At 44.9% G+C, this 27,870-nt stretch overlaps 4 protein-coding genes across 20 annotated transcripts in view; 1 reads left to right on the forward strand and 3 right to left on the reverse strand.

The window, feature by feature from the left end:
- nrcama (neuronal cell adhesion molecule a) overlaps window positions 1–8,766 on the reverse strand; it is a 40,367-nt gene extending 31,601 nt beyond the window's left edge. For all 16 annotated transcript variants that reach the window (XM_037461843.2, XM_037461856.2, XM_037461847.2 and 13 more), the window contains exon 1: window positions 8,565–8,766. The gene's annotated coding sequence lies outside the window, so the exon portion shown is untranslated. The remainder of the gene's footprint in view (window positions 1–8,564) is intronic.
- Window positions 8,767–11,615: 2,849 nt separating this feature from the next.
- On the reverse strand, window positions 11,616–19,794 carry pnpla8 (patatin-like phospholipase domain containing 8). The gene is made up of 10 exons (XM_037461858.2): window positions 19,675–19,794; window positions 17,903–18,934; window positions 17,629–17,778; window positions 17,384–17,535; window positions 17,188–17,282; window positions 16,922–17,093; window positions 16,766–16,823; window positions 16,356–16,550; window positions 13,830–14,025; window positions 11,616–12,724 (listed from the first exon to the last, which is right to left on the reverse strand). Exons 2-10 carry the CDS (start codon window positions 18,800–18,802, stop codon window positions 12,450–12,452), a joined length of 2,193 nt encoding a protein of 730 aa, XP_037317755.2. The 5' UTR covers window positions 18,803–18,934; window positions 19,675–19,794; the 3' UTR covers window positions 11,616–12,449.
- Window positions 19,795–21,149: 1,355 nt separating this feature from the next.
- LOC119211163 (THAP domain-containing protein 5-like) lies at window positions 21,150–24,806 on the reverse strand. Of its 2 annotated transcripts, none has more exons than XM_037461861.2 (3): window positions 24,207–24,806; window positions 23,726–23,912; window positions 21,150–23,483 (listed from the first exon to the last, which is right to left on the reverse strand). In XM_037461861.2, exons 1-3 carry the CDS (start codon window positions 24,290–24,292, stop codon window positions 22,743–22,745), a joined length of 1,014 nt encoding a protein of 337 aa, XP_037317758.2. In that variant the 5' UTR covers window positions 24,293–24,806; the 3' UTR covers window positions 21,150–22,742. The 2 variants fall into 2 exon arrangements, with proteins under 2 accessions (XP_037317758.2, XP_037317757.2); XM_037461860.2 differs by having other exon boundaries at window positions 23,708–23,912.
- A 124-nt stretch (window positions 24,807–24,930) lies between these two features.
- On the forward strand, window positions 24,931–27,576 carry LOC119211164 (dnaJ homolog subfamily B member 9-like). Its single transcript, XM_037461862.2, has 3 exons — window positions 24,931–25,057; window positions 25,394–25,625; window positions 25,879–27,576. Exons 2-3 carry the CDS (start codon window positions 25,409–25,411, stop codon window positions 26,331–26,333), a joined length of 672 nt encoding a protein of 223 aa, XP_037317759.1. The 5' UTR covers window positions 24,931–25,057; window positions 25,394–25,408; the 3' UTR covers window positions 26,334–27,576.
- The last annotated feature ends 294 nt before the right edge of the window (window positions 27,577–27,870 follow it).

The following is a 27,870-nucleotide window of genomic DNA, read 5'->3' on the forward strand; positions in this document are numbered from 1 at the left end:
CATCTCGATCCACAACCAGCACTTAAAACCAATATCATTTGTTAGGCAGCCTTATTTAACGAGTATTTACAGGATGACATAACCGCAAAAAGATGGAGGGTATTGAGCAGGGGATTGATTCATGACAATCACTTGTCTACGTCTAATAAAATGCCCATCTGACTGCTGCTACATTGACTAAGAAAGATGGACAGAGTTAACCCACTCCTGCTAGTGAAAGATTAAAAAGGTGTCCAAAAACAAGGGTCTCCTGCTTTCAGCCACACTGATGCCCTCCGGATCTTAACCCCCGCGATCAATAATCTCATTGTCACTACAAGCCCACTTATGGATCTGTGATACCTGATACACACCCTAATCAAAGTGTGTAAAATGCTCTGGTGAGGGGTTCGGGGTGAGAAAAGCCATTGTCATTGTAAAACGAATAAAAAGGTGAGCTTAAGAAGTTAACAGAAGACCGAACTACAACAAACAGATCCAGAATATTGGGGTTTGAGACCGTATCCGCCTTCAGTCAGTTTATCTAAAGACTTCTCCAATCATCCCAAATTCAACCCTCGTACATGTAGGATTGTGAGTGCAAGTGACAAGAGCAGCAACGCTCTCAATAATTCATGGCTTGCTATAGGAGTCGGTGCGGTCTGGCTTTGACACCAAAGCAGTGGCTTGGCTTCTACGCGAGAATATATTTTTGCATATGTGAGGGGATATTAATTATTCACTTATAGTCTGTCTTCCTTGGAAGCTTAAGGCAAATGATGGTCATTTTCAACGCAATGCATTAGAACAGCATCCAAGCTGAGTCGAGACTTTTAAAAGAAAACGGTTGTTTGCAAGTCACACAGCTGCATCGTTTATCGCTGACGATAAAAGTGACAGGTAATGTGATCCGACAGTTACGGGAAACTCCCTGGACACCTGATCGCTTGTGCTATCTGGTTGAGCGAGTGTTTACATGCAGGAGACCGGCGTGGGAAAAGTATGTGATACCCATTTGAGAAAAGTGGCAGTTCTTCCAGTCATTAATGGGTCTTTTGTACAGTGAACAACTTGCAGCTAATATATCAGAGAAGCCATAATGGGTGACTGGCTTGGAATGAATATATCAGTGATATATAAGTGACAGGGTTTTTCTGTGCTTTAAAAAGGGACACATTCTGGTCTTATCTACATTTACTGACATATTACCACGCTAAAAGTCACACGAGACAAACACGGACTGCATCTAGATGAAAAAGAACGTCAACTGCGCACACACAGCCTGAATCCCCTCAGCAATTCCACCACACTAGCAGAAACTACAAAAAAAAAAGAGAAGAAAAGGGGAAATTCGCCGCTTGCAGCCAATGGGGTAGCAACCAAGCGCCGGGTAAAGGTTAAACGGGCTTTGTGAGTCATGGATCTGATGGTAGAGCGGATGAGAGATGGAGTGGGTTGAGGAGGGTCAATACCAGCAGCGAGCAGACGCTGGGAAAATGGGGGGGTGGGCCGAGGAAACGAGTGCAGTCCTCCCGGGCTCAGAAGTGATTACCATGTTAATGTTATGAAGATTGTGCTGGATGCGTTCAAATGCCATTTAATGGCACAACAACCTTGTGTCCATGACATTTCATTTAAAAATGAAATATACTGAAATATCGTATGATAACAGGTATCATTTGTGCTGTGAGCTAAAGAAAAAGTACAAACGTTTTTTTTATATATAGGCTGCAAACGTTTTGTAAAAGCCCCAAAGAGATAACCTAATGATTTATTTTTATTCAAACGAGAAGTAGGACATTATAATGAGTGCATCCTGTCACACGTACAGAAAGTGTCACTCTTTGCTCATCAGACTTTCTCCCAGAAATCATACGGGTGTTTTGCCAAAGCTGTTAGTTATCTGCACTATTGCAAAACTCTGTGAGGAAACAACACTGTTATTAAAGTAGAGGTTAGGCAAAATATACCTAGTGACAGAGACCGTTGGAAAGGGAAATAAATATGTTGCTGCTTTCTGATAAATGCACATTTAAAACCTGCTTTTTGAGTAGCTTAATGACCAAGTGTAGTGTAGAAACCACTCGATAGAAAAGGTATAGCAGCATCCGTCCTCCAATCCTCAGAGGCCCCCCAGCTCTGCATCCCTTAGACGCAGGTCGTGTCTCTGAATTAAATCTAGCCGTCATCCAGAGGTGCACCTTTAGCGGTCTGAGCAGCGACATCGGGGTCGTCTCCTCCCCCCCAGAGAACAATCTGTTCCTCCTTTGGATCAGTACCGGCCACGTTTGCTTCATGCTAAGCTGGTATCTGCAGCTCCAAATGATGTTGTGGTTGCCTCCGTACCTCACGTCCAACTTTAATAAGCTAAAGTGATCCAACAGCAGCCTGGCTCTGGTAGGACAATGCATCTAACAGCTCAGCAGTTTCGGGGGTGAAAGCGATTGTGGCGAAGGACAGAGCGGCAGGGTGGAATAGTACCACGGACGTGAAACGCCACGTGTTTTCGTGGGCCGACATCCAGAGGCATCAAATGATGCTGAGGAGGAACAAACCCGGAAATGACGAAGTCAAAGGTGATGTGCTGGTATAACTGAAGAGTAAATCGTTGGCTCTAGAATCAATGAACCAAAAACATAATATTGGCTTTCAAAAAACGATATGCTTTAAGTTTGGCCCCGCCACACATGATGATGGTGTGGTTGTTCCCAAATTACAGAGGTAAAGGATGGATTATCTCTACTCTGTATAGCCGGAAATGAACGGTCATTCGTTTGTATTGCAGATGCAAAAACAATATATACACTTTTGGCCCAAAGGTTCATGATGGGTATGTTTTGCATCTCCGTTTCCACCATCCCGATGTTACACCATCCCGCAGTTTGGCCTATATTGCCAGTAGCCTACACACGCAACGCAAGTACGCTACACTTCATCTCTTTACGTAATCCATTTTAAAATGTCATCACAATTCCCCGGAGCAGCAGTGTAAACGCGTGTGTGTCGTATGGATGTTTCCCTCCACCCTCCATCAGACACTGTGGGCATGTGGATTATACAGTTTACGTCAAATGAAACGCTGGTGTAATTGAGGATGTTTAAAAAAGGCAGATGTTACGCAACTCTCCATCGCTCTCCATCTGTCAGTCTTTAATTGCTTTTATCGGTTAACATCTTAAACGGAGAGATGACTTCTCTGTTCCCCGTCCCCATCCTCTGCACACACACACACACACTTTCCTTCAAAGACACTCTTTCAGTACACGACCAGAGGGCTCTTGTTGGAGGCAGGCTGGCCTCGGAAAGGCCTTCCCTGAGTGGTCAGGCGAGTAAGTTCGAGGACACGTGTGAGCTCCATTGAGCTGGAGCCTCTCACCCCCCCCCCTACACCGCACACGCACATTGATGATGAGCAGACGCTCAAGAAAAAGTGTGTACTCAACATTCCAAGACCGATAAACTGCACGCGATCCGTGAATGCTGCTGAGAACAACTTTTTTTTTATCAGCAAACGTGGTTAAATGTGCCAGAATATTATGGGCTTATTTTGTAGATACAAACGCCCTCCCCCTCCCCTGAGGTGTAGGAAATTACACATCAGGATTGACACCAGTCTTGCGATGGTGAGCATTAGGGGCCCTGAGTAGGTGGAGCGTTGACTCTGTTGGCTTCGGGCCAATGAAATACCTTAAAAGGCAATACATAATTACACACTCTACAAATCATGTGTATAAGCTCTAATGGTACATTTCCCACCAAAGATATCTCTCCCCATAGCTGGGGGTTAAAAAGATGTATATCTATCTAAAATAATCGCTTTTTAAAGAGGTGCAGTCCAGAGGAAGAAAAAGAATCATAGCTGAAAAATGAAATTATGCCGTGTTAAAACATTTTAATGATAATTGTTGAGGCTGCTTGGCTCACAACAGTCATGTGATGCTGGTGCCTTGAGCCAATTGGATGTTTGGCCTGATAAAGGGAGTTCTTTAATGGCTTCTTTGACCCAAATCCTCACTAATCATTTTAGAGCTGTGACAAAGATTCTGGTGCCTGGGTGGTCATTTTATTTTTAAGCCTACTAAACAATGAATTAAGCTCCCACATCTGGGGTGTGAACATTCCTCTTTTATTTCTCTTAGCTCTTGGTAAGAAAGAGGGTATGTACACACATGATAAAGGTGATTCATGTATTTATATTTCTGTCTTTTCCCTGTCTAAATTAAAAATGGATTTAATATGATTGGTTTTGTTGAAAACATATTTGACTCTTTATAAAATATGAAATTAAATGAATATGGTTTTACACTCAGCCAGTGACGGCTATGGAGTCCGGCAACTGCTCTTCTCCCACCCACTCTCCCATCTGTTGCCCACCTGATCCACAACTTAACCACAGAAACAAGCACATTCAAACCGCTCTATTCAAAAGAGACTGACAGGACAATAAAAAATGCGGAAAAGATTTACTATCTGTATTGTGTGTGTGTAATAGGAGTGTCATGCCATGTCTCCTTTTATTAATCTCTTGTCTTTTGCTCTACTTGAGATGCGGCCTGACACAGCTGGTGAGCAGCACGTCACTCCTCTCCCCTCAGTTCTTGTCTACTTTACTCCTCCCCTTCGGAGCGCTTTGCCACTTCCTTAGTCATTATTTTTCTTTGTGCTTTAGTTTCTTTCCTTTCCACTTTTCTTTTCTCTCTCCTGCTCTTTCCCTTTTCGATTATTTAACTTCTTTTAGGTTACTCAACTTCCTTGTATTTCCCTTCAATTGCCTTTTACCTTCTCCCTTTCCACTTTTTCCCCTTCCCTCCTTTCCTCACCTGGTAATAGCCTTAATTGATGTACACTTTTGGATAGCACACTTCATGTCAAACCCAAAGAGTAAGGTTATAATGACAGGAAACAGAAAAGGCAGCAAATCCTCATGCTGCAGTTTTTTTTTTCATTACTCAATTGTCAGAATTGTTGCGGATTTGTTTTCTGTCCATCGACTCATTGTGCAGAAAGCGGGTGTCTCCCATCTGCAAGCAATAACATCATCTTTCAAAAAAAGATAACACAACAAAAATAAACATCTGTCTTTTTGAAAAGGCAAGAGAGAACAACATCTGCTCGCTCACAAATCTACCAGCAGCATGGTGTCGCTCTCCAGACCCGGCTGTAACTTTGCTCCTCTTTGCTCGTCATGCTGACTTAATGTGCCCCGGTCCCTTCATGAAAACAGCCACTCAAACGCACCCAGCTGTGAACCAAGGGTATGGGGGCATTTATGTGCCTCCCGCCCCCCTAACCCACCATCTTCACCGTGGGGGGGGGGGGGGGGGGGGTTGAGGCTATTAAGCCAAAGCAGAAGAATATGATGCTAATTGTATTCTGAATCTGAACTGAGACAAAAACCCAGAATGGCTTCATAAACACTTCATGGGGGTTTGCTGGGAGCGGACTTCACAAAGTGTACAGGGAGGACTTGATGTAGAACCATTGTGTGCTCCTCACAGCAGAGCCTGTGGCCGTGCAGGGGGCTGATAACAAAACCTAAACATAAATACAGCATAATGTGCATTGTTTTAAATATGCAAATATATATTATGTGGCTTGAAAATTGAAAATGTGTAAACTGTTTTTCCCCACAACCTTCTCCTTAGTATGTCAAGGATGGCGTTGGAAGCATTTAACTAAATCCCATCCATATGAGTTCATAGTGATGCTCTATGTAGTTTTGGGACGTGTGCATTTTATGGAGAATAAGATGATTATATATATATATAAATATATATATATATATAAATATATATATATATATATTTCAAGTTTTGAACTCTTGGTTTTGGCAAAAAACTAAATTCTTGTAATGAGAATTTTCCACAAGTTTTAAAGGAAATATTTCAAAAGGTTAATAAAAATGGATCATTGGAGAGAGCACAGTTGAATTAATTAATCATACTTTTGACAGAACTATTTTAGTACTTAACTAATTGTTTTTCCTCTTTTATTGGTAGAAACACTCTGCCATGAGCAATTTACACTTTTTGTCTGCTTTGTTCAATTTTGAACTGAATATCTTTGGATTTTCAACTTTTGGTTTATCAAAACAATGAATTAGGAAAATAATGTCGGGCAGAAAAGTTCATAATATGATGTCAATGCATCATATTATGCATCTGGTGTGAAACATCTTGAGCTTCAATCTCGCCTGAGTGAAATGACAGCAACTGGACCTCAACCCTAAATCGTCAAACAACCGGTAAAACATTTTCATGCACCTCCCTCTCATGTGTGAGAACTGTCTCATCACTTAAGGACGACGGAATGAGAACGACCAGACGCTCCATCACCTGACTCGTGTGTAATGGGCCGCGGATAAATGGACGAGAGTGGAGAGTGGCGATGGCACTGCATCTGCCATGAGAAATGGCTCAGTGCTGGCGGTGCGCTGACAGGTCTGGAGACTTGTCACAGGAGACGGAGGTCATGTCCTGTGATGCCTCATTGGGGGGGGGGGGTCGGAAGGGGTGACGGCGGGACAACACCTGCCGGCATTACCACACGAATGCATCGTTGCAATGTGGAAAGATTCATTTGGGGGGTGTCTAATTTGATGTATGCTTGAACATTAAGTATTTTATACAGAAGACATTTGGACTCGTTTATAGTGGGAAAAGCACAGCTGTTTGTTATATTAACGATGGCTCCACTCAGGTGTCTTCACGGAGTTCACCCATCATTTGATCTGATTGTTTACAGCTGTCCGTCTCCCGCCGTGACGTGGTTTGTGAAAACAGACCTTTTGGTGTTAAACGTAGCTTAATTTCTCTAAATCTTAATAGGAAACGAAAAGGGATTCAACATTTTAAAGAATATTTCAGATTCGGAAACATAAACACCAGTGATAGTGTATGACACGCCTCCTCTGGTGTCTCAGCTGTCCACAGGTTGAATACAAACTTTTTCAAATGAAAGGTGGGTCCGGACTTAACAACATACATACATGTTTGAATGAACGGGTTCGAGGGTCAAAATCAACCCACTGCGAGGTGACATCACGTCACATAGTGTTACAACCAAAGCAGAGGCTGGCTGCCAACATTAATATGACACCATCAATCCCGAAATCAGATGGTGTGGTTCTTATTACCATCAGAAAGAGTTTTCCTGCAGACTGGTTTGGAGTCAGGTGGGATGCACGCCAAGCATTTCATGCACGTTTAAAACATGCACACTCAACACTGCGCTATTTTAGGTTCTTCAGCGATGCATCTGCCATGACGTGGTTGCGTCACACACCCAAGTTGCGGCTAATTGTGCTCACAAAAAATGTACACAAAAGACACTAGATTCAGCCTTTAGGCAACCTGGGCCTGCTGCTGCCAGATGTTCCCAATTTAAATGGGTTCCCCAGTAATAAACCCGCTCAAGTGGGAAGTACATCAGGGGAAGGGGGGTCCCGAGTTGCATTGATGTATGTATACGAGCAATAAAACAAACATGTGGGCTCAAATGGGAATCAAACCTTTAGTCTGCTTGTTGGCAATTCTCTACCCATGAGCAACAGGACAGCACAGCGTAAGTCATTGTATTTCTAAACCCAATGGAAACAATTTAAGCATCTATGTCACCTATCAGCATTATACGGCTGCTATGACAATGGCCGCCACTGATTCCTAATTTGGTATCGGTCTCTAAAATGTATGTAAATTGTCAAATTTACATACATGATCAAATAATCACTAATTCAGCACTAATACTGTGCATGTTCTGATGACTGGGCTGAGGAATCCTCAGTAAATGGGCCTTCAAATCCAAATGATGAATCGTTGAGTCCTACTGAATCCAATGTCAACTCAAAATGCATCTGAAGTGTCATCCACTCCGTTCTGCCTTTTTAGTAAAAGAGATGCGGAAAGATGTATTAGGCCATATTTCGAGGGAGAAACCATGCAAATATCCAAAATCATAATTTAACTCTTGAAATAATTTTCTGCGGAATAATCAACAAAACATAATGTTCAAGAATAAAACCTGCTGACTATTATCTCTAGCTACATACTATACATAATTACTACTGCCAGACTTGAGATCTAAAACACTTGGATTGACAGCTTCACGATGTGAGCTACATATGACAGCATTACTGGCAGAGATCAAACCATCCCCTCCGCCTGTGGGCCTGCATGCACCGGCCGGCGGCAGCAACAATGAGCACCAACCACTGCCTCTGCAACAGACCCCCCCCCCCTTTACCTTCACTCTGCACAACGGCCGATCAACACATTGCCATCACCTCTTTCATGGCTGCACTTGGCAATCTTTTGATTCTCAGCAGAAATCCAGATTCCTTCCTCTTTTTTTAAAATTGTTTTTATTTTAAACACGACAATCGGCGTCCATATTGCTATATTATTGGCACCTGGTCATCCTCCTCATGCACCGTGCAAAAGGAAATGCAGACTTGACACATCCACTGCACCATTATACCCCGAGCTACATTATGCTTCTGCTGAAGACAACGGGCGAGGATTCAATCTCCATCTTCAAAGGAGGGGTGGGTAAGAGAAAGGAAACAGAGAGAGAGGCATACAACTCACCGTCTGCTGCAAACCGGCTACTGTTTCCTCTCCAGGCAGTGAGTGTCTGTGTGGATGCTGTAGAAAAATGATGAGGTGTGTGTGTGTGTGTTTGAGGGACCGTGCCTGGCCAGTGCGTGTGCGTCCCCCCTCCCTCTCCTTCAGCCGCTGCAGCAGCAAGCTGTGGTCCACACGGCTCCTCCGCTCTCCTCACCCGCTCCCCCGCCGCTGTCAAAAACCAGCAGCGACAAAGATCGTCTATGCCTTTGTGAAGATGATACACTCCCAAACGAAAACCGTGCACACTTTCCCAGACCGATTAGATTTCCCATTGGTAAAAATAGAGCTGTTCTTACGTATTTTGACCTATGTGGATGGCATTGTTTTTTAACAAAATTTCTTAAAGAGGAACTGGATTAAGTATCATATTTGGTGGAAGGTAGTGTTGTAAAAATACATATTGTAAAAATTCCAAACCACATTTGTGCGTATGGAAAAAGGAACAAAAGTCTTGCTGTGGACCTAATTCAATTTTGGTCCAATATGTATGGCTGCATTAGAATATTAAAACCTTTGCCTTCTGTCTGGTAGATGCAGATAATATCAGAGTGAGATCTCCGTATTTCACTTGCTTTATCTGTTGGTGACAATCCGGTGGATAAAGACAGGAAAAAACCACAACTACAGCGACCCCGTTCTAACAAGTGGCAGCAGATGGACCTGCAGACGGATATGTGTGAAGTAAACAATAACCCTGCAGAGTTCTCTTGTTATTCCTCACTGTATCTAGTCGAAACTCTGAGGCTCTGAAATGAATGGAAGCGCTGCATGTGTGGGAATCCTGGAGTTATCGTGTTATTGAGTAGTAAGCATCCTTTCATTTTCATTTATGTTTACATGCTTACCTCCTGAGTTCTTTTATTTTTTTTTGCCCTCATAGGCAAATATTTATATTTGGATTGCAGGGTTTCAAATATCAAGATTAGGCAAATTAGTCACGGGTTCCTCTGGAATTATGTTCTCTACTTGCCAATTTAATTGTGCAAACTGGTTTTAGTAAATTGTCATCATTATAAGGAACGAGTTTGAGGCACTTGTTCCCCACTTACTGTCACCTTACTAGTGTTTACTTAACAAAACTTGAAACTTAATAATTAGTTTGGCAGTTTAAATTGTGACTGAGAACATTAAATGTGGGTTGGGGAAATGTTCCATATGGATAAGATACACCGGAGTCTCATGCAGACACTGACAGGGTGGTGCTGGTGTTGAACGCACCGATGCACACCACGTTATCAGTACTGGCCCACAGATCAATGTCACATTGTGCGTGTGTGTGTGTGAACAACACTCACCCTTCACCCTCTCCCACATCACTCAATCCGGTAAAGACCAAGCATGTCTCACACACATTGAGGCCCGGTCATCACCAGTAATGTCCACTCTCTCGCTCTCTTTGCCCACCGTTCTGAATAATGTGTGGGAAATAAACTACTTGATGTTTTAAATGGCATATTTTCCCCATTTTGTATGAAACGCGAGAACCTTTTCTCAACAAGACAAATGCATGTTACACTCATCCAGGCCGAAGGACACGAGAATTCACGGCCGAGTCCTGCTGCGGTGTCTGTATGAATAGACAAGCCCTAACAACGTTATGCATAACGTAACATTGCTTTTTGTGTGTGTGTGCGTTTGAGGACTTTGGATTTTTTTTTTTTTTAACATCTTAATGCAAGAAAACGTCAGTCTACGGGGTACTGACATGTTGTTTGACCTTCATGCAGGGCTGTTGGACAAATGGGATTTGTGTGTGTCCACTAAGCGGCTGGCAGAGATCTTTGGAGATCCATAGCATCCGTCCTGCCGTTTCTTGTCGACGGACAATTGTTTACAGACGAACCAGTGTGGACCTCAGAAATACTCCTGGGCCAGATTGTATTATAGTATGACAAAGTCTCTCTGACATTAACCAGCCACCTGCTTACTCGTTGACACAACAGCCTTCCTACCTTGATTCAGAGAGCTACACGTTCCAGGATGACCCAAGTAAGAAGCCGGCGATCTGCAGGAAGAAAATGTGACCGTATTGAATTTTCCGTGAACCCGTTGGGTGACAGATGGTCTGCATGGATCCTGTGTGGGCTTCACACACACACACACACTTCAAACACTGCGGGGATTCATTTGCTGGCGTATTTGTATCCTTCTAGTTTAAGATCACGTTGTAATAGACCGACAACTCTTAACAAAATTGGTATGAACTATACATACTATACATCCCACTCTATGTAAACACAGCCTGGCAGGTCTCACATCGCCAGGGAGCGTTAGTCTCATGTTCACCTCAGACGCTCTATGGAGTATTTCCACAAGCATAATTGGCCATACTCTTTAAGAAACCCGAGGAGATTAGACAAACTGCATCCGCATTATGACTAAAATATATTTTTTTATTCAAAGGATCAAATTTAGTGATGATTTTTTTTTTTTTACAGTTGGTTTCGGGGAGGCCTTTGTATTTAAACTAAAGGTATTCCGCCAATCCAACATACGTTTAAACATGTATCTAAATGGTTCATCCCAATTTGTTCCCCTGCTGAAAAGAGCACAAGAGCCACAGCCATAAGTCAGACCCCGACGTTTGGCTAAAACAAAGATGAAAAAGTGCAGTCGTGCCAGTTTGAACTTTGACACCAGGAAAGAGGCATCAGCAGACATATGTTCTTCCACATCTTTTTGACATCCGTCATTGTTGTGGGGGCTTGTAGGTAGGCCTCCTCGTGGAGTTTTGTTCACGTTGGTTGGGGTAACAACAGTGTGACGAAGGAATGACGCTATGGAATTTTAGTGGATCTTCAATGGGATCAAAACAATGAAGCAGAAAGTCAATGTGTGCGATTGGGAAATAAAGGCAATTCATCTTAGGAAGACACTTGGCATTCCTTTGGGACAACTCTATTGTGGGGCGCCTTGAGAAGTGTGTGTGGCATTAGATTGGAAAAGCAGATAAAACAACATACATTCCACAAGAATACAGAAGTCAAACGAGAACAATTTAGTATCAAGGGTTTGAAAAGAAAACCCAAGTTTTATTCTATTCCACCAAAGCAATGAAGAAGGCAGGCATTGGGGCATCTAGCATTCTCACAATGTAAAAAGTGTGTGACACTGAAAGCCAGAATTCAGCTCGGTTAAAATGCAAAAGCATCGTAGTGGATAATGGGAAACAATGGAAAGCATGCTTTGTATCACGGCTCACGGAGAAAAAGTGATTGCATTACGACACATTATCATGAGTATCAGAAATAGATTTCCATATCAGTATGTGTCAATACAGCACAGTGATATCAAGAGTCAGCAGTGTTAGTTTTGTTGTATTCTTATTTCTAGCACTCAAATACTAATTACATTTCCATGGTTAAGATTCCTACAAAGTGCATGATTTCATTGCTCCCCGTTATGAATAGGTAGTCAAACTTTTTATGTGCAATCATGTATTTAATACTTAATGTATTCAAGTTACTGTCTTTTTTACAAAATAAGTTATATTCATTATTCTTGTGTCCCATTGTGCGTTCAGTCAATCGACAGCCTAAAATTCATAAATTTAAACGACATAAATATTGTACTTTCTTGCTTCATTCTGATCAAAGTGTATTATTCCATCTCCATCTCACACATTCTGTCCCAAAGAGACATGTCATTTCACACTATTGTTTACGGCATACTGTCATCTTGCCTAATGAATTAACTCACACTTCTCTACAGTCCTTTTTAAAGCTACGTTGACGACCAAACAACGTGTCCAGTTTGCCCCTTTTGTCTTCCGTGTCTTCAGAGCAGTCCCGCTCCGTGTCTGCTTACCTTCGTAACTCGCGGTCGCGCCGTTGCCGCGCCCGACGGCTACAGCTTGGAGACGAAGGGGAGCCCCTCGTACATGTTGGCCTTGAGCTTGGCCCACTCGGCCAGCCTCTGGATGGCGCTCTTCTCCTGGCCCAGCACGCTGGCCGCCTGCCTCAGCTTGGCGTCGTTGCGCTGCAGGTAGCGCTCCCCCTCGCCCTTGAGGAAGTTCAGCCTCTCCCCGCGGCTCTCGTTCAGCGGGATGTCCTCGCTCAGGTAGGGGTTGAAGCGGAAGTACGTGTCGGGGGGCAGCAGTGCGTCCAGCATGGTGTGCACCTCTGAAAGAAGCATTGTGAGGTCTTTAGCCGCAATGTTTAAAAGAGACGCCGCTGAACCGGTCCCCGCCTGTGACCACTAGGGTTGGGTATCGAGAATCGAGAATCGATTGGAATCGGAACTAGCTTTGCGATTTACCCGGTATCGTTCAAAAGTTTAAAATTCGATTCCTTGTTTCGATTCTCAGTCCGCCGGCGCCGACCGGAAATAGAAACCGCTGAACACCAACGAAGAAGCGTCCACCGGAAGTGTTGGCGTAACAGCGCGATCGAACATGTGTAGCGTGCGTCGGCGGTCCAAAGTGTAGTTACACTTTTCGAAACAAACCGAAAACTTGGCCAAAAACTCCCGGTTGTTGTGAAGTTGCGACGCATCAGACCAGTGCGCGCGGTGGTGCGGGGTGGCCCGAGCGGAGCGGTCCTCTGTTAAAATGAGCAGTGAGGCTGGCGCTGCAAAGAAAAAAAAAAGGTTGTACTAGCACTCCCCGCGTCGACCGCCAGCAGCCCCCCGTCAGCGAAAGTGTCCCTGATTTGAGGTTGGGAGAGTTGCGCGCCCCCCCCCTCCGTGTGCCCCGTGTTTGACGCGCTGCCTCTTCCTCTGATTCCAAGGGTTCGTCCATCAGTGGGAGCAAAGTAACGTTTAAGTACCTGCAGTATCACACACTCACGTGTAAATGTGTTTTTGTGAGGTTTCAAAAATAAAGAAAGTGAAAGTGTACCCCTGTTATTTATAATGTTTATACAATATTCAAGTTCATAGTTTGATATTCATATTGTAGTTGAAAACAGCCCTGTTAGAAATTCATAGTAAAGTTAATAAAAAGTTCATAGAATTAACATTGATGGAGAAGGTCAGACTATTTCCTTCAGAAAGACCCTTGGTTAGCTAGCTCATTTAAAATATCTTAAACTTAAACTTTTTTGACCCTGCCTCTTAAAAGAATCGGAATCGAGAATCGCTGGGAACCGGAATCGAAACAAGGAATCGGTATCGGAATCGGAATCGCTCAAATTCAAACGATACCCAACCCTAGTGACCACGCGCCTCTAATTCAAGGTTTAGAAATAAATGGCGTGTGGGACGTGGAAGCGCTTGGTGTGGTCCTACCCTCGGTGTCGGTGGCACTGCTGATGACGTGGCTGAGCTTGGTCTTGAGGCTCGTGTAGGTCGTGCCGTTGTTGTCCGCCGCCTCGTAGCGCCCGGTGCCCAGGGACAGCACGCACTGCAGCGGTGTGTTGGGCCACAGACACTTGCACTCGTGGATGGCCAAAGCCGTGGGGTTGTTGATCAGCAGCCCTCCGTCCTACAAAAGCAGAGGACAGAGGAGGGGGGGGGGGGCAGAAAGTTAAACCAACGGACACTTTGGTTGATGGGCTACCAGAAGCTGTAAAAGGCACCTTCAGCACTGCATCAGCCATGTTTGCTTACTAAGCAAGGGTAATGCTGCACATATGGGCCTCTGGTTTGGAGATCATTTTAGTGTGACAGCGAGTAGGGGACAAATGAGGTGAAGTGGACGAGCCGTGGGCCTGAGGAAAAGAAGCCCTCTGGCAAACAGCGCTGGTTATTCACAAGTGAACAAGCTGTCTTTAAAGAAGCTAAGGGGACAATCAAGCTGAATAGATGCCTGGACCGATTTAGAGCTAAAAGGCTGTTTTTCACTTTCCCCCAGTCCAGTTTGGACTAAATCCAACCACTGAAGGGCTTTCGGCCAGGATTGATAGACATGGTGAGTGTGGCACACAAGAGATCCGACCCCCCCCCCCCCCCCCCAAGCGGGGGTCATGGTCATCATGGTAATTTCCTCCCCTCTAAATGGGGTGGGCAGTAGAAACAACAAGGGTTATAATCCACATAAAGAAATCTCTCAGTAAGTGTCACTGAATCTTTATGAATTCAATGTAGTTACTTAGCCTTGACTAAATAATAAACATACTTTTCCTAGAACAGCATATAAAGTCTAATTCAAATCTCTCTCTCGGTGCATAATTATGGGACAATACAACATCATTCTCTGACCAATGGCATAGGTGTTCACCCTCAAGCCGCTGAAACTGTGGGACCCAGTTTGCATTTTTGAGACAGCATGTTAGTCACACAGCGGTTCCTCACCTCTGACCCTTCACCTCTCCCCCTGGGGTCTAACCTGAATGACAAGTAGCCTGCATCCAACGACGACACAGAAACAAAACGCTTCAGCATCCTCAAGTAGGCTAAAAATATCCTCCCAGAGTTCCAGCTCTGGGAGGATATTTGAGTTGTCTGGGAGACTTTGTCTGCTGGCCCATAATGGCAGAACTCTCCTGGGAAATACCGCTGCTGGTGCTGAAAACTAGAGTAGTAGTGGGACCGGTGGGTGGCAACGATAGCTCAAACTGCCAATGAAACACTTTCCAACACACACACAGACAGACACACATTCATTCTTTAACTTTCCAGAAAAACCCACGCACTGGGTTGGTAAGACAGCATGGATGGAACGTTAAAGAATGAATGAATGTGTGGTTTGGGTATGACCAATGGCCATTTTAAATGTATTATTATATGCAATAGAGATCTGCAGTTCACTGGGTGGCTCATTTTGAAACAAGCAACTACCACCCGGCGTTCTTTGAGGGCTCTACGGAGCATTTTAGGGGAGACTGATCACAGAAAAGATCAGCTGGTTATTTGGCATGCTTATGCAGGACATGATGAGATTACATTCTTCTTAATACACTTACAGCGTTTATGAGGGTTAGAGGTTGTCCTTACATTTCTTTACTTACTAGATTAGTAGCAGGAAAAGCTTGAGCTTGGGCAGTCATTTGTTTTCATTCTAATCGAGGCTCAGCTCTACAAACATGCACAGGGGACTGGAGATAAGGATTTGTTAATGACTAAAACATTGGGCTGTCTACCAGAACTTTCGCATTAGCAAATGGCAGGGGAGATAAATACTTGGAGTGTCAAGGCTAATTTTGCTTAAGTGGGTTATCAAAATGAAGCGAAGCCTTAAGGATCATTTCTGCCCACAAAGACCATCTAAAGATATCTGGCCTAATAATCAATGGCATGAAATAAAGGAGCTCTGATAGGGACCCAAGCATTAGACAGTAAAATAAAGGAATGCTATGGAGACAAGTAATTTATCTTCGATTCCTTTGTCTTGTCCTTAAATACCCCTCTGGGGGATTTACAAGTACGTCATCAAGCTAAATAATCAGCCTTTAAGGACTTGTTGGGAGTACTCGCACGTTACTCCCAGTACATGTGGCAGCCCTCCTGTTCTGCACAACGATTTAGAGACTGCCTTTGAGTTCATGGGTTTGGATAAGTGAGACACACACACACACTGCAGTGTAACCTCAGTGCTTTTATCCTTGGTACCAGACAACACAGTGCCAAGGCTGAAGTGTATTGATTGGTAAGATTCCACCCACGCTAAACTAGGGCTCAGATAAACGTGACTTTTCGGATCACTTTGGTGATCTGTGCCACTGCTAATGGAAATTTAAGAGGAAAAATCCCCTCCAAGGACGGTGGCTCAGCATTATCGATCAGTTCCTGAACGCATTATCTACTCTGCACACTGTTATCAACCTCCTACATACCCAGCGGAGACATCCCCCACCTCTCAGTTCCACGTCATACCTGATGCAGATCTTTTCCCAGGACAAACTCCTTGAAGTAGCCCGGAGCGGCAGAAGAGGCCCTGATAGCCTGCCACATTTTGTGGTTGCAGTCTCCAATGTAGTGGGACCTCACTCCCGGCATGAGTCTGTAGTTCCTAAACGTGTAGGCCTTGAGCGGTAGGCCCCTGTTCACAACAGTGCTCACTGCTGACACCTTGTGGACAAAGGGCACATTCAGAGAGGAGCCTGCCATGTTATTTATGTCTCTAAAAAAGGCAAGCTGCTGTTTTCCTTAGAGCTTTTGCGGTAAAAGTGACAGAAATCTTTAAAAATATATACTGCAAAGAGACTTCCTAACTATGTTTTTAATTCATTCACAAATAAAGCTTTAATATAGGCAGTTTAGAGGTGAAAAGTATTTTGGCTTACTTTAGGGCAGTGCGGGTCCCTGGCACTCTCAATCATACGCCCCTCACCCATCCGTTCCCTAAAAAAAAAGCGTATGAAAGATGCAGCCAAACACTATATATAGCTTGCTAGCTAGATACCCCAGTGTAATAAATATAGGAAGCTGTGCAAACTAACTTGAGGATGTTTTCCCATATCTCGCTGTCATAGAACGCGTGGCTCCAGCCCATCTTAACGGTCCCAACGATGACGTTCTGTTTGAAGACATCCGAGCCCAGCTTCCTGTACATCTCCTCGCACTCCTCTAAGGGGATCTGAAAAATGCCCAGCATGAAGGCCAGGATAGCTCCTGAAGCAGAGAGGGATGGTGTTATCAGGAGGACATACTTTCCTACGTGGGGTGATTAAAGAAGAGGACTATATTGATGATGATGAGGATATACCTGTGCTGACCCCACAGATGTAGTCAAACAGCTGGTGGATTCGTTTGCCGGTCAGGTTCTGCAGTTGATGCAGAGTCTGCAGTGCCAGCAGTCCCCTGTGACAAAGGGTACAATGTTTAAAAAAAACCCTCCACTGACAACGCCTCTGTTATATTTAATCCGCTACAACAAACATGCATTTTTCATAGCTTCCTACCTTGTTCCACCTCCGTCTATAGCCAGGACCCGAATTCCTCTGCCTTTGACTGGTTCAGCGTAGCCCACCAGGGCCAGTGCCTCTCTCACAGCAGCCTGAAGAGGGAGGTCTCTGGCTTGGCGTAATCGCAGCAGGCAGGGCAACACACTCTCCTAAACGTGTCACAATGACACGCAAAACACACTAAGATTTTGCTCTATGCAACACAGTCTGACGCCATCACACAACGCCATTCAGAAGCTGACCTTGATGGCTACACCTCGCGTCTCCGGGAACTCCAGGAGGTGAAAGCTGAGCTCCTCCACTCGACTGGTGAGGAGCTGGACATCGGTGACTCTCTGCAGGCCTCTCACCAGGGCTCTGGTCCTGTTGTCTACGCTCACCCTGGCTGTTATCTGCGGGGCAAAAACACACCGCGTGCAAAACATCAGGACCAACGACGACCAGGGGGAAATAAAGACAATCCAGGACATTGTTTTTTTTCCCCCAAGTGCCTCACAGCTGCACGGAGCGCCTCACCTTCTCTCTTTGAATCAGCAGCTGGCGCTTCACTTCGTCCGCTTTCTTCCCGTCGCTGTCCGCCTTCTGCTTCTTCTCCGCGGCGGGCTCTTCCTCGGGAGGCTTGTCTCCTTCGGCCGCGATGCTTCTGGAGTCCCCTCGGAATTTAGGGACCAGGGGCGTGATGTAGCTGCCGACGAACGCCTGAACGCTGGGCCGCGGGTAGGAGAGGTAGCGGGTGAAGCCTTTTTTGGAGGCGGCAGCGGGGACGGGCTGAGCTGCGGGGGTGTCGGGGGACGCCGTCCTCGTCGGGGAGCCGAGCTCTCCCGTTGAGCGAGGAGGGGGAGGAGAAGCAGCGGGCGCTTCGATACCTTTGGCCCCGGCCACTGGAGACGAAACCAGAGCGTGGCCCCGAGTTGCCCGAGCGGGCCCGGAAATGGGGCCCCCCGCTTTTGTGTGTTGGCGCTGTTGCGGCGCCCCGTTGTCTCCTTCTTCCTCTTGTGTGCCGGTGCCAAAGTAACTGTTGATGTGCTCGGCTAGAGTTTTGTAGGTGTCATCCATGGTGTTGGACAGAGCTGCCGGGTGAAACAGCTGCCCGGACTGTTTGGCCACGGCCGCGTTCTCTGCCGAGGCTGGGCCCGGCGTGGACTTCTTGGCGCCGGCGGAAGGACTTCCCGCCACTCGCTGGCGTCGCTTGTCCGGGTCTTCCTCTGCCATGGTCCTCTCGCGGCCTTCTTCTTTTTCTCCTTCCCTCGCGGCGGTTTCAGCCGCCGAGGCCGCCGCTCCGCTGCTGGGGGTCTCGGCTTTGACCGGAGACTTTTCCGCGGGACTCCCGGGCTTTAGGCGGGAGAACTTGGCGATGAGGTCCGTGCCGCCGACAGCCTTGGTGACGCTGTCCAGTGTGCTCCTGATCCGCGACATGCGTTGGCTGGCTCACTTGGAACAGCGGTCAATCAGGCAATCGGATGCTTAATGCATCCTCATGGGAGACTACCTGCCATCAGCAGTTTTTTTTTTGTATTAGGGTCAGGGCACTGCTTATTCGATTGTGTCCTGAAAAAAAAAAATTAAAACAAGGAATATTAAAATTAAAACCATTTTAATTAGGAGCCAGCTGATTGGACTGCCATGTCCACACCCACGCGTCCCGGTTGTCAGGGAAACTGACAACAAAAGCGGACAACCTCAACCCTCGGACACGGACAAAAAGGAGCTCTGGGCAGGTAGACGACACTCCGGACGGAGCGATGGCTGCCATCAGCTGGGTCGCGGTCAAAGACTTCACAGTGGACGCGGTGGAAAAGCAGCTCGAGGAGTACATTCAAACGTGGGAGATGCAGCGCTGCTGGCTCTACACTTTGGACTTCCTGTCCTCCACCGAGGAGGAGCATCGCACCTTCTACCACTACCGGGCCCGCTTCGGCGTGCCGACCGCCGGGGAACCCCTTCCGGGGACGGCGAGCGTGCGTTTCGACGTGTGCGTGTCGAGGGTTAAGCCCGCCAGCGTGCCCGTGGAGGTGCGCTTCGTGGTGGAGTCGAGCCGCCTCGTGCACACGCCCGCCGGCACGAGGTTCCGAGAGAAGTGGCTCGAGGACGTCGTGGAGAGCAAGACTTTGCTCCGAAGAGAGGCGGGCCTCTGAAGTGCTCTAATTGAGTATCGACCCACCATGGAACCCAGCGTACGGACTTCCCCTGACCCCCCCCCTAACGCCCGTGTTTTTAGTATGCGTGTGTGTGACTCTAGTAATGCCGTGTACACAAATGTCATGTCAAATAAACGAGCGTCTTCTCACCCAGCGGAGCCGAGACCGTTGAATATGTTGAGTGTTTCATTCGATGCGCGGATGGACTGGACTGCTGCTAACGGCTGCTAACCGCTAACATAAACAGGAAGTGGAGAGGATGTGACGACTTTCGCCCCCGCGAGCTGCGGTGCTGTCATTTGGCCACTAGGAGGCGACAGAGCAGCCATGGGGATTAAAGACATAATTTAAATACAGTAGATCACAGTTCAAACGTCTTTGTTACTTAGGTTGTGACTTAATGAGTGTTTCCTTGAGATAAATAATTTGAGAGTTAATTACACAAGTGGTGGACAGTACACACCACATTTCAGGGGCTGAAATAGACTGTGAGATTCCATTTTAACTCTCTAAGCTGGTGTTTATCTCGTCAGTGTTCTATACATTACATTGGACTTTTATACCCATGTTTTTTACATTTTAGCCTAGCCCAGGGAGCAATTAGGGATTGGGTGTCTTGCTCAGGGACACTTTGACATGGGACATAGAGCAGCCAGAGTTCAATCCACCTACCTTGTGGTTCCTGCCACACCTTCTCCAAACCATACACCACAGTATGTAGAGTCAAACCCAACACCAAAAAGTGTGACACTGTAGTGAAATTTCAAACCTATCAAAAAGTCAATTTAACTCTACTAAGTGTTGCAAATGAATCTGATCTCAACACTGGATTATGACTACAGCTCAGGAATCAGGGACCGTTTATTGCCATAATGTCAGACATACATGGAATTTGACTTGGCGGTTGGTGCATGACGGCAGACAGTATGACAATGTGACAACAGACAACGTAGTGCAGGGATAAGATGAAAATATAATGAAATATATGCTATGGGTTAGTAAGCTACAGCAAAAACAATTGAATCAACGTTTTGCAGTGTGATTTCAACACTTTTGCATAACCCCGGAAAATGAACTCTACAAATGTTTCTGTTTATGTTCAATCAATACATAATGCTGTACGATAGGCCTTACCAATTGCATTAACAATGTCTCTATAATGATTGCAGGTGTTCCAACAATGGGTCACTATGTACATTAGCGGGAAGCTGAAAGCCGAGCAGCTAAATATTATTCAGCCACCGTCGTTTGAATGTGACAGCAGATCTGTGCTTTTACTGCTGTGCAAGTTCTGAAAAATGACTGGCTCTTTCTTGAATGACATGGACACACACTCACACACTCTTACCAATCACTCAGTGGTGTTCATAATGGCTTTAGATTGAGGGTTACACAGCATGCATGTGAAGAAGAGGACTGGCACTGCCTGTGTCCAGCTGTTCACCTGAAAGGCAGTAGCGACTTTAAGTAGCCATAAATGACACGGTAGTAAGGACGTGCGTAGAGACTAGTTATTTTCAGATGGTAGAAAATGCAGTAAAAGAGTAGTGCATCCAGTTATACTGCTGTATTTATTTATTGTTTTGCAGCAGGCAAGGCTATAATGGAATAAACAATTTTCGGTCAACTGCTGCACCTGCCTTGGAAGCAATAAACCTGTAGCTCGATCAGGTACAATACAGACGCTCTATAAACAGCTTGTAAACGCTTTCATATTTTTAGTCCATGTATGATACATTTTTTGATATTCTGAATATGTAAACTACCATCACTTCGTTCCGCTTTTTAAAAATACGTTTTATATTATATCCTTCCTATAATCTTTTGCTCATATTCCCAATTTTTTATTTATTTAACAAAAAAAGTTGTTCATTTATCCTCTTATACATTTCCCTGGCTGTGAATGGCTTTGTTAATATCATACATTTCCAAACAAACTTGCAAATTAAGTCTAAATTGTCATCATTGTGGATTAGGGAGACTAATGTATGATGTTTGCTTTTTCTGCCGAAAGGCAAAGTAAAGTGATAAAGGCTGTTTCAGTTCAAAAAAACTATTTCTTAATATTTTGGGCCCAGTAATTCTTCACTAGGAAAAGTCACCTTGTAATCTGTTCAAATGATGCAAAACACCAGAAACATTTAAAATTGCACTTCACAAACCCACTTGTGCAATCATTTATATGGATTCCACCCCTTCCCCTGCCTCTCAATGACATCTAAAACCCCTGCATGTCCTCACAAGCAGATAAAGGTATGCAGCTCTTTTTTAGCCTAAATAATTGATGATTTAAAGTTGATTAAAAATATATATAATGTCTTAACATCCACTGTTCCAGCGATTCTATAAGCCGGCTGCAGTGCAGAGACCGCTGACGGTTCACTCTGAAAAGCTTCATGCAATAGGAATACGTACCTAATTTGATCAAAAAACTATGATGGCTAATTCAGAGCCCTGGGGTAGAAATGTGGCAGATAAATCCTGCAACAACTATGTGCTCCTGTGGGGGTTTAAAACAACCAAAAGGGACATAGTGGACACAAACAGAGCTCCCTTTAGGAAACACATTTATCATTCTACTACAAATTAAATCTATCATTGACTTTTCTCTAAAACAGAACATTTCACAGAGTGGCTGGTATGGGACGTCACAGAATTCCAATAAGCCTCTGCTGACATGGACATGAACCCGAGTGAATGACAATACGAGCAGCAACAGACGTCAGAATGGGTTTGTTGGAGTCGAGCATCGATTGGATGCGAATTTACACAGCAAGCAGCAACAAACTTCCCTGAAGTAAAACACAGCGCTCATGACCTGTAAATGAGAGTATTAAAATAGGTCTCAAACATACTTCATGGTAAGGGTTAATAAGTTATGATAATGCATTGACCACACCTGACTTCCATGTCAGATCAACAGTACATATATAAATATGTATGAGTTTCTCACCGCAGACATGGGAGAAGCGGTTGTGACTAATGAGGATGGCTCTGTTCTATACAAGTACCTCAATAAGCCATGACATTATGACATACAAACACAGCTTGATGAAAGACAGCCATAATTCATTTGAATCTGTTTGCTTATCGACATATGAACAAGAGAAATGAAGAACAAAGCGTTCAGGAGAGTTTTGAAAGACTCTGCAGGAAGTGACTCAATGGCAACAAATCCCTGATCATCCACAATCTCATTTCGTTAGCTTGAAAACTCCTCATACAATCAACATTGATGATATAGAATCTTCCAAAATCTTCTGCTTCTCTTTAAATACAACCCCGTCTCTCTTCAGGAGCGCTACCTCGGTCTCCAGAGCATGGATTTTGGTTAAGGTGCTCTCCTCCCTGTGGTCCAGTTCCAAGATCTTTGCATGCAAACTCAAGATCTTACGCCAAAGCTCCTCTTTGTCCGTGTCTGATCTGCAGTACGAGTGCTCGCAAAGGGAAATGTGCTCCCGCTCGCAGGGTCCCGCCTGCTCCGAAAAGCAGGCCGCCGGTTCGCCCTTGACCATTTGCACCGGGACGAAGCTGTAAGTCTGACCCAGCGCTGCTTTGAGTGCCGCCGCCTGCGCATTGTCCCCTCCGTCAGACAGGGGACCCAGTGACTCGCAGCACCACACGGTCACAATGGATTCAGCTTGCTCCTGAGGATGGGGATTGCTGCATGGGGACAGCGCGAGGTAGGACACCGTTGGCCTTCCGCTATCACCTGGTGAGTCACAGGGAGCAGTCCGCATCTCTGAAAGATCTGACTGGCCGCAGTGGCCAGACACCGGGGGCAGTTCAAATGCCGTCTCTGCAGCGTCAGCAGCAATGCTGTTCGTTGTGCAGGGCTGGACATTTTTACATGATCCGCTGAAAACGAGCGGCATCTTGCCGAGAGGAGAGTCAATGTCAAAGGTCAAGGGTTTGGCCGTGGGGCTTCTTTTAATGCATGTAACTTTTTCCTCAGCATCCTAAATCAGGGGGGAAAAATGGATCTAGTCAATCACAAGCAATGCAAAAATAAGACAAAATGAAGTTCAGGCTTGTTGCACACCAAAAACTCAGAGTCGAAAGCATCTTGGAATTTCCAGAAAGGGAAAGTTGACATTCAAATGTACTTTGTATTTCAGGAAATACTATACAATATCAGTGAGTTGGCCCAGAGACACGTTTGTGTTGTGCAGCAAGCCCTTACTGTACGGCTGTTGCATACATCTTCTGCGCAGAGAAACATGGTGGGGATGGCCGTGTTCTTCAGGTAGCGGATGCCCCATCGAACATCGAAGCAGTCCTCTGTAAAATGTTCGCTGCACAGGTACTGATGTCGACTCGGTGTCCACTCCTCCCGCTTCATGTTGTCCACCCATTTCTGAAGCCTGGGCTTGTCTTGCAAAGGGAACCTTTTGGGTGCAGGGCAAATGAAAGGGCTGGTTGGAAAAAGACTTTCCTCCTGGTTTCTACATCAGTTCACACTAGGATGTGTCAAGTAACTCCTCTTGTCTCACTACTTGAAGGTAACCATGACATACATAACGTCATATGCATGCATGCACCGGACATGCCATTATTGTGCACTTCCCGATGCCTCTTGAACTAAAATTATATTTGCCTGGAGATTCAGAGGATAATAAAAAAAAGCGGGACACACATTTAAACTCGGAAACATGTGGAAAAAAACAGCTAAGTTAACTTACGGGTAGAAGCTAATTCTTTTGTTGTCTTGTCTACATGAAGTTCCCCCGCGGTTTCTGCAAACTTTCACAGCGCAGTACCGCGGCATATCTGCAGAGAAACTACATGAAAACGCTTTACAAAAGACACGTTTGTCGATTATCTTTCTACACCAACAAGCTCGTAAACGGGCACTTCCGGGTTTCCGTGCTAAGAGCGGATATGACGTACCTCGTCACGGTAACGTTAGTTCACGAAAAATATAGGACGACAAGCTGTTGCGCAACGACGCAGAAGAAATCATTGTCAAGCCACGTAACGCTACATGTCTAATTTAGGAGTTCATCTACTTATACCAGACCACTAAAAAGAAAACGTATGAATTAATATATAACGTACATTTACTCCATTCAACAAACAAGACAGGCAAATTGCCAGCTGTCACGACAAACGGATAATAATGACATATCTAATTTGAGCATTCATCACATTTTATGCAAAAGACAAACATCAAGGTATTCAAGATACCAACTAACGTTATTTAAATTACGGGGCTGTAAATAATGTTAGGTTTCACAACACTCAATAATGCCGAAATAATAAAGTAAAGCAAAGACGGAAGTATGTGCATTTAACCCTCTTGTTTCGCTTGTATTCTTTGTAGAAACTCCCAACTCTCCACGTGCGCACTATTTCCACCAATCACCGTTCCATCAGTCATCGTGGTAAGAAATGGACCAATAGCGGGACGAGTCGTGGTGTTATTGCTCAGGAATGCAGCTCGTCAACAGTCTCTAGCTATCCTTGTTCCTCAGTTGGAGCGGTCGGCGGCTGATAGAAGTATCCCCCAGGCCGTACGTCACCTCGTCCTCAGGTAAACCCTCTTTTTCACCATACACATTAACGTTAATTTCTCATGGGTAGTTTTTGTCCTTCTGAGCACAAACGACATATTAGCATTAACAAGCTCATGGGAGGGAGATCCGCGTTTCAATTGTCTCCTTTTCCACATAAAAAGTTCTTTGTTAAAACGAACGTTAGCTAGCGACGTTACGTAACGTTAAGTTAACAATGGTACATAACCAGTATGCTGGCTGTTTTTTTTAAATGTTTTATTTAGAATAGTTGGATAATCAAGTTTCAACCCGCTTTTAAAGTCACCCACGGCTCTGACCGATCTCTCTCTCTCTCTCTCTCTCTCTCTCTCCAGCCGTAAAGCAACAGTATGGCCACCGTGCAGTCGGCGTTGCTGCTCGCCGTGCATGTTTTGGTGATCTCCGAGTTCATCCTGGCCAAGAGGGACTACTACGACGTACTTGGGGTTCCCAGAGACGCCACAGAACGCCTGATAAAAAAGGCTTTCCATAAGCTGGCCCTAAAGTACCATCCTGACCGAAACAAGGGCCCCGATGCAGAGTCCAAGTTCAGGGAGATAGCAGAGGGTGAGTGAGTCAAAAACAACAAAAACAACATTGATTTATTCCCTCAAAATCTCAACCATTCAATATGTCCACTACAGGTGCCTAACTACGGTTATTACAGTCGACAGTGTTTAAACTGACTTAATAAGACCTCTCGTTGTGCAATGGATAGATAATCAAAGTAGCACATACGTAACTCAAGATTGAACTTAAATAATGCTCTCACACCTTTGCGATGCAGTGTCATAGCATGACGTGTCTGTGTCTCACCCAGCGTACGAGACGCTCTCGGATGATAAGAGGCGGCGAGAGTACGACCAGTTCGGCCACGGCCCATCGCCGGGGGAGGGCCGCGGCGGAGGAGGTGACTACAACTTCAACCAGCACTACCAGTCCTTCAACTTCGATGACCTTTTCAAAGACGCTGACACTTTTGGTCAACACCGACACCATTTTCACTCCCAAAATCACGCCCACCACCAGGCACACTTTGACGGGCACTTCCAGGCCCACAGGGACGCTATGAACAGACAGAAGAGACAGTTTCAGCAGGGGGGCTTTGGTGGGGGACTCTTTGATGACATGTTTGAGGACTTGGAGAAGATGTTCTCCTTCAACACACACGGCTCCAGGACCGACGGCAGGTTCCAGGGCTCCGGGAAGCAGCACTGCAGGACAGTGACGCAGCGCAGAGGCAACATGGTGACCACCTTCACGGACTGCTCCTGAGACGGCGCCCCAAAGAGCGCAGCCACTTTGGGCACTTTAGGACTTATATTAGTTGAGATTTTGGAATTGGATGCTAATTTATCACTCGGTGGGAAAGAGAACGGTGTCGCCTGGTTTCATGTAATTCTCTGTGTGATTTCGTCGGAACAAAAATTTAAGCTGACCTGATAAAGGGCTGCTTTCAAGCAATAACTCACTCGAGTTGTTACGCATAAGCACAGGGCATCATTTAGCTTTCCGGATTCATTTTGTTTACGTATAAAGGTACAATCTAGCTATGGCCTAAGGTTAAAAGATCATTTTATTTCTTCATTTTCTTTGAGAGCAATTCAAGTTATCACCGTAGCATTTGTTCTACATCTAATCAGGCCATACTATTGTGCTCACATTATATGAAAAACACAGGCTCATCCAAGCACAGTGTATTCAGGATTTGAGCATTTTCTCTCTTGGTTTGTATTATCCAGTGTTGCAAAAAAAAAAAAAAGGTCTCGAATTGAAATATATTATTATCCAATATTTTTCTTAAAACTTAGCTTCACATCCTGAAAAGTGTGCAATTTGGCCACCATCAACTGTTACCTCGTTTTGTCTCTCCTACAGCGTTTCACCCACCTTCAGTCAGGGCAGGAGGTTAACACCAGTCCTGTGAAATGTGCTGGTGAACTTTTGTTTTCTCTCAGCTGTTTGGTAACCGGTTGTTTGCAGGGTTACAAAAAGCCTGGGGTCATAAACCAGCACAGCTGACTAATATGAGAAGTTTCTTAAACTGATCATTATGTGCAATAATCGGCACCTTTGCCCATCTTTCATAGAGAGTGCTTAGTTGATGTCTTTGTCGTTATGTCTGCACTTTGTGTGAGTGTGTGTGTGTGTGTGTGTATTGAGTGTGGCCTAAATTAGTTTGGTTGCATAATGTTTCGAGAATGAATAAAAAAGTTTCAAAAGCAAATTTCTGTTTTGTGCTGCGACCGGAAATGTGTTTAATGAGCATTAAATTGCATCAGTCTTTGCAGACTACACTTTCTATTGTAAATCCAACTGTTGTTCTGACTAAACACCAGCAGAGAGCGTACTGGCACAACACAGGTTCAGGATAACACAGACCGACCACCTGCAGAAGGGAACAGCCTCTAAGGGGGAGGAAGCTGACAAAATGTATGTATCGGTAGAAAGAATACTAGTAGGAACCACAGCAAAAGGTGTTATGCTACAGTCGATCAAACCGAGGGGAAGTTAATGCCAGTTGATAATACGTTGTGCACCGAATGACTGATTACTTTTAGTAATCAGTCATTTGAGTAAAATGAACGTGGCACTGAATGATTTGATACAACCCGGCATACTGATTCAGGCATCTTCACAAATAATAAAGATCTTTTTTAATTCTCAGCTTTTATTATTTTTTCCAATTGATTTGAGCTTCTCCCATTTCTGTGTTTTTTTTCCAATTCATTTGTTTCGGCAATGTTAAGAATTAATTTCTGTGCATTCCAACACATTTTCAGCAGGAAATTTTCATTATTACTAGAACATG

The sequence above is a fragment of the Pungitius pungitius genome, chromosome 2 (genome assembly GCF_949316345.1).
Source record: "Pungitius pungitius chromosome 2, fPunPun2.1, whole genome shotgun sequence".
Lineage (NCBI taxonomy): Eukaryota > Metazoa > Chordata > Actinopteri > Perciformes > Gasterosteidae > Pungitius > Pungitius pungitius.

What these genes read in the sequence shown, in the direction of transcription:
- LOC119211163 (XM_037461860.2), bottom strand. Translation starts at nt 24,292, where the DNA reads ATGCCGCGGTACTGCGCTGTGAAAGTTTGCAGAAACCGCGGGGGAACT. An exon ending in AAAAGAATTAGCTTCTACCC is followed by an intron (nt 23,913 to 24,206) that starts GTAAGTTAACTT and finishes TGCACCCAAAAG; the next exon opens with GTTCCCTTTGCAAGACAAGC. An exon ending in ATGTATGCAACAGCCGTACA is followed by an intron (nt 23,484 to 23,707) that starts GTAAGGGCTTGC and finishes CCCCTGATTTAG; the next exon opens with GATGCTGAGGAAAAAGTTAC.
- LOC119211164 (XM_037461862.2), top strand. Translation starts at nt 25,409, where the DNA reads ATGGCCACCGTGCAGTCGGCGTTGCTGCTCGCCGTGCATGTTTTGGTG. An exon ending in GTTCAGGGAGATAGCAGAGG is followed by an intron (nt 25,626 to 25,878) that starts GTGAGTGAGTCA and finishes TGTCTCACCCAG; the next exon opens with CGTACGAGACGCTCTCGGAT.
- pnpla8 (XM_037461858.2), bottom strand. Translation starts at nt 18,802, where the DNA reads ATGTCGCGGATCAGGAGCACACTGGACAGCGTCACCAAGGCTGTCGGC. An exon ending in CGCGAGGTGTAGCCATCAAG is followed by an intron (nt 17,536 to 17,628) that starts GTCAGCTTCTGA and finishes TGACACGTTTAG; the next exon opens with GAGAGTGTGTTGCCCTGCCT. An exon ending in CAGTGCCACCGACACCGAGG is followed by an intron (nt 12,725 to 13,829) that starts GTAGGACCACAC and finishes TGCTTCTTTCAG; the next exon opens with AGGTGCACACCATGCTGGAC.